The 13328-nt window shown below is 36.5% G+C and overlaps 1 protein-coding gene across 1 annotated transcript in view; it reads left to right on the top strand.

Moving 5' to 3' along the window:
- Positions 1–2495: 2495 nt before the first annotated feature.
- LOC137502868 (uncharacterized) overlaps positions 2496–13328 on the top strand; it is a 38101-nt gene continuing 27268 nt past the window's right edge. The window contains exons 1-2 of the mRNA XM_068230026.1: positions 2496–2607; positions 8730–8851. Of these exons, the coding sequence (XP_068086127.1) occupies positions 8786–8851 (66 nt within the window). The 5' untranslated portion in view covers positions 2496–2607; positions 8730–8785. The remainder of the gene's footprint in view (positions 2608–8729; positions 8852–13328) is intronic.

The following is a 13328-nucleotide window of genomic DNA, read 5'->3' on the forward strand; positions in this document are numbered from 1 at the left end:
AATTTGATTCAGCTTTTTGTCACTGTCCTACATAGACTTTGCTGCTATTGCCTTATAGAATGCTAGAGGCCTACCCTGGGGGGTTTACGTCCCCACACCCCCTTTGCTTGATCAGAGTCCAATGGTTTTTACAATAACCACACCTAACCAATCCAGACCAATGGCTTTGTCATTAGTCGGATATAACCACTTCCGACCAATGGTTCTGACACCAGCTGCACCTAACCAATCCACACCAATGGCTTTATCACTAGCTCTAATGATAAATTAAGTTTCAAGAGTTGGCAGCCTTGTGCACAGCACAATCATATCAACTGCAAGAAGTCAGCAGAAAAAAAAAGACACTCTAATCATGTCTAGATGTCTCCACTGTAAAAATGCCCTCAGTATTTTTTTTGTTAAATATTCATACCAATATAATTAGATTTATTATTGAAAATTCTTGATTTTTTGATCTTGTGTTGTAACAATGTATATCTGAGTTTCAGCTGCATCAGATATCTAAATTTAATGGTATGAAGAATTTTTTGAAGTGCTACACAGATGAACACACCTAATGTATTTATCACTAGCCGGACCTAACCAATCCAGACCAATCACTTTGTAACTAGCTCAAATGAGAATGTAATTCAGCTTTTTGTCCCTGTCCTATATAGAATATGTTGCTATCATGGTATAGAATGCTAGAGGCCTAACAGTCATTTTGTGGTACTATCCGCACACTTTATCTTGGTGCATTTACATCCTAGTGCTGAATTGGTCGACCTCGGCGATCTTCGAGATTCATACTGGCAACCTATGAAACACAAACTATGAATCGCTTAAGCATCGTTGTGCGACATCTGGCGTAAACTTTACGTACTGGTACTGTTGTTGTTTACACATCAAAGTCAAAGTATAGAATTCATGCTAGGAACAAGATTCGCATCGAGAGATATGTTTTATAATGTTATATAATGTGTATGTGACATAGTTGTTGGCTTAAGATGATAACGGTTTAGAAATTTCATATCGATCGAACATATTCTCGATTCAATTCAGGTTTCATTTTCATTCAGTTGGCAGCACCAGGCAGCACTATCGATACCGGGACAGCTTCCTCCTTACTCCTCACCCCGTACACAAATGCATCAAGATAAAGTGTGCGGACAGTACTTGCCTGGTGGTTTAAGCCCCCAGATCCCATTGCTTGATTACAGTCCATTGGTTTTGTCACTAACTGTACCTAACGAATCCAGACCTATTGAGGATGGTAATTTTAGAAAGTAATAACATTTATTGTATCATTTTAATTATTGTAATATCGTGTTAATCAACTTATCCATGTGTGTGAATTAAAAGGGACACACTGAATGTTTACATGTTATGACTTTGTAAGCCACTAAACTTGTTAATAGTAATGTTCCAGGTCTAATTGCCTAGATGTTAGACCATGTTAAACAACAAGCAACAGTATATGTTAATGTATTTCATTTCTTACTGCAAGCAATGAGGAAGCAATTATGAGTAATAGTCCACATTTGAAATCTTGAGAAGTGTTCTGGTTAGGTTCTCTGTAAGATTATTTGTAATTCTGTAATATTTGTTGATAAATCCATGTTATTTAGGAGATTCGTCTGTATCTCTGTGTATACCTCAAACAATAGCATAGCCAGGATCGACCGATGTGGGACGTGTTTATAGTTTCAGAATGATAACAGAACATAATGAAGATGCTTGTGCGTGTGTACATGCACGAGTGTCATAAGGGCACTGATACAGGTAAATGAAGTTTATATCCAATTTCAATACTAGTATATTACTATATCTTACATTATAATACAGAACAAAAATAATATGATCAAATATTTTTGGCGAATGGTATGTTTAGATTACTATCTAAAATCCAACTTTCGAGGCTTCTTAGAAAAGAGATTCAAGAGATCTCTTGGTTTTACAATTTTGTCTCTGTGAATATTCAAAACAGCCAATCGCTTGAGTCGACTTCCACTAGTTTATTGTCAGATTCTCTTCATTTTCTTTCATAAAAATTTTATGGGGGTGCCCCCAGCTTGACTATGCCCCTGCCTGCACAACAGGTATATCCAGCTGATAGCTAGTATTCACTCCTATTGAACGTAGTCTGTCCCTATTTCATAACTCATTTCCTCAGAATTATTGGTGGATAAAAAGACTTCTTCAGTACTTAATTCTGGCTCTGAAAACCATAAAAGGTAGTTATTTGCAATAAAATCAATAATATATTAATAAGAAAAACCAGTGAGGGCCTGAACAATTAAATCTGGTGCCCTTTAGTATTATCTCCCACACTGAAATATGCTCTAATGGAATCAGATCTTATAAATTTTACCTAATATTACATAAGGGATACCCAGGTCTTGTTCAGTTCATTTTTGAGGGAAGTGTATACGGTGTGGATTAAGGTATGAATATGACAAGCTGATTAGGGCAGATGTATGATACAGCAGTTATGTGTAAATGGAAAGATTATTACTGGATATAGGGGTATCAAGAGCTGCATCAGACCAGTCTGTGGACTTATGACTCAAACAACAACAACAACAACAACAACGGAAACAGCATACGTGAGAAATTGAGATATTCAAGGTAAGTACTTAGGACCCACCCTCCAACACTAATAGGTATTATTAGTTTTATTGTAAAATATCACAAAGTGAGTTACATTTTCCAAAGTGAGGAGCTGAACAAATGAACACTGCTCTTGTCTAGAATAATTCAGTGAGGCATCACTCCCAGAATTCAACACATTACCACCTCGGGAACAATAAAATCTCCTCAGTATTTAGACCAATGATCTGACTCGAAACTCTGTTCAGGAAGCTCTCTGCTAAGCACCTGTAGGAGACTTCCCTAAGGCAGTGTTCATCATCATTATCTAAAGGTTTTGCCTTGTCGCTGCAAACATTGTTCTCTTCTCTCTGCGATACTTTTCATCTCTCCATAACCTTGGCATCCGATCATCTCAACTATCTCTTCAATGATCTTCTTTCCTGGTTTCCCTCTGCCTTTCTTTCCCATCACCTTGCCTTCGATCAAGTTCTTTATGAAGTCATTGTGCCGGAGAATGTAACCAAAAACTGATGCTTTTCTCCTTTTTATCGTTGTTATTAAATGTCTCTGGGTGTTTATTTCTCTAAGCACTGTTTCATTAGTTTTCTTCTCAATCCAGCTAGTTCTTGTCATATTCATCCATAGCCACATTTCCACTGCCTCTAGTCGTTTAACGTCCTCCTTCAAGAGAGTCCATCCTTCACAGCCATATAGCAGCACACTCCAAATGAATGTTTTGATAAACATTTTCTTTTGTTCATTATCTAAGGATTTATTAAGAGCTGCTTCTTCTCCTCAAAGGCTTTGTTACACAGGGAAATTCTTCTTTTTATTTCCACAGTGCACCTGTTGTCATCGGTAATAACTGATCCTAAGTAGCAGAACTTGTGAACCTGTTTTATTAACATATTTCCAATTTTGAGATGTGCCTCTCGCTTCATTTTAGATTTGCTTACAACCATAACATTAGTTTTACTTACATTAATGTTAAGTTGGAAGGCAGTGTTATTGAACTTTTATGTTTTCTTATATATAAAATGATATGAGTAAAGAAGTGGAATCAGGGATATAGCGTTATGCTGATGATGTTATTCTGTATAGAGTAATAGTAAGTTACAAAATTGTGAGGAACTGCAAAATGACTCAATAATGTTGTGAGATGGCCAATAGGCAATGGTATGATTATAAACAGGGTTGAAAGTAAGTTTGTGAGCTTCGCAAATAGGAAAAGTCATCTGCATTTATGGGGTAAAATTTCCTTTTGGGGTTCATTGTAAGTAATTAGGTTTTAACATAAGGAATGATCTTTATTGGGGTAATCACATGAATGGGATTGTAAATAAGGAGTACAGATCTCTGCACATGGTTATGAGGTTATTTAGCAGTTATAGTAAGTATGTAAATGAGTATGTAAACTAGAGTTTGGTTCCATTGTATGGGACCCTCACCAGCATAACTTGATTCAAGAACTGGAAAAAGTCCAAAGAAATGCAGCTAGATTTGTTCTCTGTGATTTCTGACAAAAGAGTAGCATTACAAAAATGTTGCAAAGTCTGGCATGGAAAGACTTGGGAGAATGGAGACGAGCTGCTCGACTAAGTGGTATGTAATTAAAATTCTTTCAAGAAGAAACTTACTGTATCCACCTATTCAGTACAATTCAGAGTTTATAGTGATTAAATTCTGCATGTTGTCAAATATCCTTCATAGGCAGCTGCTCCTCTAACAAAATGCTTCCTGGATTTTTTATGCTGTTCTTATTAGACTACTGTTCTCGATGATTCTTTGTTCTACCTTGGAATGTTTTATGAATATTGTCTGTAATTGAATAAAAAGAAAAAGAAATACAAATGCCAGACCCTGCATTGATAAATATAAAGATAATAGTATAATACCCCATAATTGTGGTTAAACTTACTCATCCAGTTAGTAGTTAGTACGATCCACCTGCTCTGGTTGTGTCCGATCGACTAACATTTCTACTTCTAGTGAAGTACTGATGTGGTAACGGAGGGGTGGAGCATAGAGGGGAAGGGGAGTTGTTTGTACCTTGTGCGCCTATGTTATTGCTAGAGAGGTATTACCGGAATTGGTGTGGGCGGGCCTAACATTAGGCATGGTAAATGGAACATTTGTGTGCTGTGATTGAAAAATAGTAGGGACCTTAATCTGATTTACAGAATGGATCATCCTTGGAGTTATCTCATATAACAGATTTTTGTTGTCAGTGGTGTTAAGATTATTGTCTTTATTATAGGTTTGGTCCAAAAGAATGTATACATTTTCCATTTCACTCAATAATTTCCCCTTGCCTAAGCTTCTAACGATGGTTACATCTTTCTCTACTGAAGTGAATTTTTGTCCCGTTTCACTCATATAGCTGGCTCATGGCTGAATACTTGTTCTGTTTGGAAGCATTGTATGTTCGAATTACCTTGTATAAAAGCTCCACCCAGTTCGAGCTAGATACAAGAACCCGCATTGTGTACACTTTAGTCTATAAACCCCAGATCTTGAGTAACCATTGTTATTATTATTGATCTTATTAAGGTTGAAAAATATGTTTTGGTTATTATTTACTGTCCTAAATGCTATATTGACGTTTTGTTATTTTAGACCATGTGCGATCTGATGAATAGCCGGGTTGTTATATGTAAATGTTGCGTAGCTATTTTTCTTGGATTTATCTGGTACTAGGTTAGAGGGCAGTCTATTTTGATTTCATTAATTAACTGATTGACCATATTTATTTTAAAACCATTGAACTGAGCTAATTGTCATATATTTTAGTTCTGTTTCTAAATTATCTGGAGAAAGTGCCCTATATATTAAACTATGAAAAGTGGCTTGTTTTTTAGTCTTGGGGTGCAGGGATGAATCTCTAGTAGTTCATGGTGAATGAGTAGGTTTCCTATAAATTTGAACTCGAAAGGTGTTATGCATTTGCATAATTATTAGATCTAAAAAAATTGAAGAAATTTTGACTTCATCTTCTTTGGTAAATTTAATATTAGGGTCTATTTTGTTTATTGAATCCAATATCTTGTCACTATTTTCAATATCTTTGTTGATAACCACAATAGTGTCATCAACAAATGTAAGTCATAAACAAATACTCTTTATTTTGGAAATAATTTGTGTGTGTTCTATCGAATCCATATAAATATCAGTTAGGATGCCTGAAAGGGGGTCCCACTTTGCTAAGCCATTTTGGTGATAATACTTCCCTTTAAATGAGAAGTAATTGTTTAGAAAGAAGTTTAATATCTTCATGAATTCTTCGATTTCCACTTTACTACAGCCACTGTGTTTATTGATTTTGCCATGGATAAATTCTAATGGTTTCTTTAGTAGGAATGTTTGGGAACATGTTTACAATATCGTAAGAACACATAATATGGTTAGGTTCCAAAATAAACTTTTTCAAAACTTCACTGAAACTAATTGAATATTTAAGGGGTATTTATTGTTCAATACATAATGTTTTTTTCAAAAACCATGGATGAATTTTGACACTTTATAGACTGAATCAGACTGGATGAGTAAGATTGACCACAATTATGGGGTATTATACTATTATCTTTATAATTATCAACGTGGGCTCTAACATTAATCATTCTAAATTCCTTTTTCTTTTTACTCAATTACAGACAATATTCATAAACCATTCCAAGGTAGAACAACGAATCAATAAGAACAATAGTCTAATAAGAAAGGCATAAAAAATCCAAGAAGCATTTGGTTAGAGGAGCAGCTCCCTATGAAGGATCTTTGACAACATAATTTCAATGCGTATTTGACGGTCCATTGGTGTGAAATCAGGTGCCTGAGGGTGGTACTCAGCAGCAGTAGCAGCAGCAACACCTCTGCAAACTAACCACCATCCTGATAGAGTGTTGTCCAACTACAACCTGATATCTCGATGGTAGTGAGGCAGAGCTCTGTCTTGTTGGAAGTAGGATATTTCATTTCCATACAGGATTTTTATGGCAGGCAAAATCCATGTTGAAGCATATCAAGGTACACGTGACATTCTTACGGGGACCCTCAAAGAAGAAGGAACCAATCAGACCATGCAATGATAGCCCCAGTAGTTTCACTGTTTTGTCCACATGATCATCAGGACTTACAAGAACCCATTAGACACAATTGTTGAGGTTTACTGTAGCATTAAGTTTGAATTATGCCTTGTTAGATAATACATATTTCTGAGAAAATTCCTCATCCTTGTGAACCATGTACTCAAACCAGTCACAGTGTTCAATCCTTCTATCCGGATCATCTTCGTCCACCGGGCGAGTTGGCCGTGCGCGTAGAGGCGCGCGGCTGTGAGCTTGCATCTGGGAGATAGTAGGTTCGAATCCCACTATCGGCAGCCCTGAAGATGGTTTTCCGTGGTTTCCCATTTTCACACCAGGCAAATGCTGGGGCTGTACCTTAATTAAGGCCACGGCCGCTTCCTTCCAACTCCTAGGCCTTTCCTATCCCATCGTCGCCATAAGACCTATCTGTGTCGGTGCGACGTAAAGCCGCTAGCATCTTCGTTCATTGTGCGTAGCAGTAATGGAAGTACATTTCACACTTTACATCTCTAACAATGCGTCCCATACTTGAAGAGCTCACCCCACATTCAAATGCGCTCTCTGGAATGTTGATTTTTGCAGTGATCATGTATAAAGTTGCAACACCACAGTGTTGAATGCTGGCTTGTAGCTGTTCGTGGTCAGGCAGATCTTGCTTTGTGCAGGTCATGCTCCATTTCGTCTGCCTCAAACTTATCACGAATACAGGTAATTGTACGACGTGCTGGTAGATGTGTTCCAAACTCCTCTTGCCACCGCACTTGTACCTCCTGAGTGTTCTCACACTTCTAGTACCACTTCAACACAGCCTTGCGTTCAGCAAGTGACAACTTTACCGTGGTCATCGTCACTATTCAACTGTCGTCTGTTGTTCTGGCCACCACCATCCGCTCGTGTGGTGAATTGCAAGTATCACCTACACATGACACACATAACTGTTACATTAATTTATGCATGAGATTAGTAAATGTAAGTCCTTTTGTTTCAAAATTATTGAATTACATATAGTGAGTACATTTTTAGAACTACCCTTTATATAGGCTTTTATAATTAGCACATGGTAGTTCTGTGGGGAAATGTATCATACCAGGATATGGATCTGGGCATTCAGGGTGATAAGTAAGTAGCTTAGTAGCTGGAATTTCATGAGGTAGGCTGCGATTTGTTCCTGATCAGTGAAAAATATGGGTTTCAAAAATGGAAAATCATGTCCTTTTGGTTTTAATTCTTTGTATAACTGCATGCCGTATGGGTATGATCATGATATCAACTGTCATGTCAAACTGTGAGTCTTCTGGGCATGATCACAATATTGGTTAGAGGCGCGCGGCTGTGAGCTTGCATCCGGGAGATAGTAGGTTCGAATCCCACTATCGGCAGCCCTGAAAAAGGTTTTCCATGGTTTCCCATTTTCACACCAGGCAAATGCTGGGGCTGTACCTTAATTAAGGCCACGGTCGCTTCCTCCCAACTCCTAGGCCTTTCCTATCCCATCGTCGCCATAAGACCTATCTGTGTCGGTGCGACGTAAAGCCCATAGAAAAAAAAAACAATATTGGTAGTGTTTTAATACTTGAGGTCACATGATTATGATCATGATATTGACATTCATGTAGAACTGCATTTCCTTTTGTTATGATCACAACATCAAAACTTAGGTTCTATAGCTATGATCACTATTTCAGCTGTCATGTAAAACTGGCAGTCCTATGGCTATTATTACAGTATCAAAAATCATGTAAAAATAGACATCCTGTGGTTGTGATCATCTATTGCGATTCATAAAAATGGGAGATCCTTGGCTATGATCATGGTATCATTCATAGAAGACATGAGGTCCTGTAACTGTGATCACAATATCAAGAGTCATGTGAAACGGGATGTCGTATAGCTATGAACACGATATCAAAAATCATGTAAAACATGAGGCCCTATAGCTATGATAATGATATCAACAGCCATGTAAACGTACAAACTTGTTGCTTAGTCTATAGAGTATGACCTAGACAGTAATAATAATAATAATAATAATAATAATAATAATAATAATAATAATATTTCTGGTTCATATTTTAGTGCAAGATCATCGGAAGCAAATTGCAACCTTAACACCACATCATATGTAGGGTGAAATGGATCTGGAAGTAAAGATCAAGCAGGAACCAATCTTGCTTGAAGGAACAGCAACTTCTTCACTTGTAAGTGTTATTACAGATAACTTTAAAGTGATTCAATTTTAACCCTTAGTCATCAGATAAGCTTGGCACATCTCAAAGGAAACACCCTTATGAGCGAAGAGATTCAGTGAAAGGTTTTGGAGAAGTAAGCATTTTTAATTATTTTTCCTTGCTCTGTCCATTGCTACAGTCAGTACAGTCCACTGTACATACCTGCCAACTTTTAGTGTTTATCTGTAAAATTTATAGAAATTGCAGCATTTTACGGTTGGACAGTGTCATTTTACGACTTCGCAGACAGAAATTTGAAACGTTTAAATTCAATAATCACCCTACTTCCGTATAACAGATTGTTTGTGTGGGTAGAAGGCTAGTCCATGATATTCGATAACTCATTCTTAGATATGATTTGTATTTTTAACCATGTGATGTTTGTGTTGTCATTGGAATTGAATTTAAAGCTGAGATAACAGTTCTTCCATGTGAATCTTAGGTGTCGACAGGCTCTGCTCCATAAATTCTTAGTTCCGCTCCGTTCACTTGTTGTGATTTAACCTATAGTTTTTGACCATGTGAGTGTTGTTCTTTGTTCACAAAGTTGGCATTCCTTGAATGTTTTGGCCTATTAAGGTTATGACATAATGTAATGAAGAGTTCAAGTTTTTGTTTTATAACTTCCTGCTTCACAGTTTCCTGTATTTCCTGGACTAGTTATATTTGTTCCACATGTGGGAGTTTTTTTCACCATGTGCATATTCTTTGTTTATGAGGTTGGCGCAGTGTTCATTTCATTGTTTAAGACTTTGTGTGCGTTGACATGTTTTAATGACGTGTTTGACTGCCTTGAGTGTTTGCTATAACTTTATATGATGTTCAGTGATCCAGGTTCCTTTCGATGTTTCTTAGATGTCAGGACATTTGTTCTCGGGCATTTCCATACACTATATATTCCTATTGTAGGATTCATGGTAATAAATCCAACAAGAAACAGTACTTCCAAACATATAAAGAATCATATTCTGTTGATTTTCTGCACATACTAAAATCAAAAAAGGGAGAAAAACTTGTCTTTTTGTGGGTGTGATAATAATATAGTACGTGCTGGAGGAAATTATTTAAGTAATCATGTGAAGTGCGGTAAACATGTAAGATAAGTTTAATCGAAAAAGATAACATGAAAATCAACACTTTTTTGCCAAGTCTGGAAACGTTGACAGTGACTTCATTATGGCCGAGTGTCTGTTTACTTCCTTTTTGGTGGTACACAGTGTGCTCTTAAGTGTGGCTGATCCTGCTGGTGCTTTGTTTAAGATGATGTTTCCCATATCAGAAGTTGCAAAGATATATAGCTGCGGTCGCATGAAAAAGGCGTGCATTGTAAATAAAGTGGCAAAAAATGCATCATCTGAATTTGTTAATTGCCTCCAGAATGGACCATTTTCTTTCACAATGGAAGGAAGCAATGATACAAATGCCAAACTGTATCCTATTGTTACATTGTATGATATTCTGCAGGAAAAATTAGCGAGCATTGTGCTATCCATACCAGCATTAGATAGGGACTCAACAGGGCGTAACATAGGTAAACTGATGTTATTACAGCTGAATTCTCTTAACATACCAATTGAAAACTGTGGCTTCCTGCTCCAACAATGCTCCTATTATGATAGGACACAAAAATGTGGTTTCAGCAGTTCTGATCAAAGTTCAACGAGGCTACGTTTGTAGCACCTTGTAATTTTTTTCATTTGGTGAACATTTCTGGTAGTAACATTTGGATCACTCTTTTTGAATATTGAGGTTATTTGTTATATGGATTTCAGTGGGAACAAGCAATTTGGCTATATGGTTTTGACCACGTAGCTGTCAGCTTATATTTGAGATATAGTGCCCTTCTGTTGGCAGCCCTGAAATTTCATTTCTGTGGTTTCACATTTCTGTACCAAATTAAGACTATGGTTGCATCTTGCCTTTCCCAGTCCTTTCATATTCCATCATTTCATTAAGGCATGTTCATGTTGGTATGCTGTAAAACAAATAGTAAAAGAACATTTATGATCTTGGCAAATTCTTTAGTGTGTCTTCATGGTAACACAAAAAGGCTGTCTATGGCAGTTGATTTTAGATCTGTTGAGGATCCAATCAGTCTTATAGCTGAGGACTTACCTCTTTTATCTCACTTGTTGTGTATTATCTGTCATACTGAGCTGTACTTGCTGGTATAAAATAAAGGTTGATGGTTTGTAATGTTAAGAATTTCTTTTAGATGAATAGAACAGTTACCATAATTTCTGTGCATTTTTCTGATGTAAAATGATATTTTAAAGCTTTCTCTGTGTGACATAATTGGTGCACAATAAAATGTGTCCCTGAGCATTCAGAAACTTCTGAACTACACCCTTTGTTTTTAACGATCCTTTACATCTGGGAATTTCTCTTGTATAATAATGAAAATCTGCATTTAACTAAATTACTGGCAGATAATGAATTATCAGGTTCATTATTGCTGAATATATTTTCAGAGGTATGTGAAGAGCATGTCTAATATATATTCTTCTGTACAGGAAATTTTTGAACATTATCAAAAATGACACCTCTGAAACAAGAATTCAAATCAGAGTTAATAGAGCCAGGTTCAGCACAGGAAAACACATTTGAGGTAACGTACATAATTTGATAAGCCATTGTCTGATAAAGGAAATAATGGGAAAAGGGCTGAACTGACTTCAATAAGTGACTCTTCATGGGTGGATACAACATTGGAGGAAATGAGGAAATTCCGTACTGTGTTCTATAAGAGCATTGGGATGTTAACTATTCTTTAAGTGTGACCCCATATTGGGGTGTGTGTACATGTACATTCATAATGACCAATGTGACCCCGTTCATCGTCACACTATTTGACAAAACATAGACAATAATAATTTAATGTAATATATATTCTTGTTTCAGTGATCACTTTTGTGATTAAGCCTGTGAATGTTTTTCCACCTGGGAGTAACTTGGCAGTAGGCGGCAATCCTAAGAATTTTGGTCTGGTGCTCATCGTGTTAAATCTTTGAAGCCACTTGTTTGAACACTGAAATACCAATCCCACCTTTTATAATCTATTAGTTTCATGGCCTTATTGGTGTTTGATATTCACAAATATAAGGATAGGAAGCTTCCACCTAATCAGTACTTAATTTTGTCTTGTTAATGTACAGGACCTGTTTCGACCTCTTTAGAGGTCATGTTCACCTGGTCGTATATCCTAATGTTAATGTAATATATAATGAAAATGTCACCAAATTCAATAAAGAGTGTCACATGATATGAGTAGGAGTGTTGTAGTGTCATTTTACAATTTCTTCCTCATGGGCTTAAAACAATCGTCATGTTAAATGACCTGAATTTCAGACTTAGGTTCTACTATTCTATATATGGATAACATATATTGGTTAAAATACAATGTTTTTGGATTTAGAATGTTCACAGTATACTTGCAGTCCACACTAAAATTTTATAACTGAGTTGATAAAACATTTATGATAACACATGATTACACGTTCACTTATTTTCATACTTATGCTACTAGATTACAATTTATGGAACCAACCATACTGTCTATTATTAACATGACTGTGAGTATGAACATTGCTGGATCCAGTAATAAAAGTTATACGATATCATTATCGGTGTTTACACTTAAGTTTAAAATGTTCATCAAAGTTCATTGTTGGCATTTGTGGTATAAAACTTCATCAATCTACATGTGACTAAATCTTAATCTATCACATACAATATTTTTCAGCTTGGAATTGTTCTACTGGGCGAGATGGCCATGCGGTTAGAGGCACGGAGCTGAGAGCTTGCATCCAGGACATAGTGGGTTAAAATCCCACTGTCGGCAGCCCTGAAGATGGTTTTCTGTTTTTTCCCCATTTTCTTACCAGGCATATGCTGGGGCTGTACATCAATTAAGGTCACGGCCGCTTCCTTCCAACTCCTAGACTTTTCCTATCCCATCGTCACCATAAGACCTATGTGTGTTGGTGCGACGTAAAGCCGCTAGCAAAAAAAAAAAGAAAGAAAAAATGTTTTGTGGCATTCATGCAATCCATATTAAAGCTTATATCTGTACACATTGAGAAGTTAACAGTGGCAATAATTGACGTGTCCATCAACATAACTGTGAAGAGGGAGCTTTCACACTAATTAAATGCCGAACATGCTCCCGAGAAGAACATTTTAAACATAATTGTAAACACCAATAATCATGATTTAGGGAACAATATAACATCGAAAATAAGATTGTATGCAGATGACATAATTGTTTATAGGGAAATAAATAACATTGAGGATTGCTCAGAATTACAAGGGGACCTTGAGAGTATCCAAGAATGGGTTGAAGAAAATAATATGAAGATTAATGGAGGCAAATCAACTGTTACAACATTAACAAACAGGAGCTTTAAAACTGAATTTGAATATACTTTGGATGAGGTAGTTATCCCAA

This window comes from Anabrus simplex, chromosome 13, assembly GCF_040414725.1.
Source record: "Anabrus simplex isolate iqAnaSimp1 chromosome 13, ASM4041472v1, whole genome shotgun sequence".
Classification (NCBI taxonomy): domain Eukaryota; kingdom Metazoa; phylum Arthropoda; class Insecta; order Orthoptera; family Tettigoniidae; genus Anabrus; species Anabrus simplex.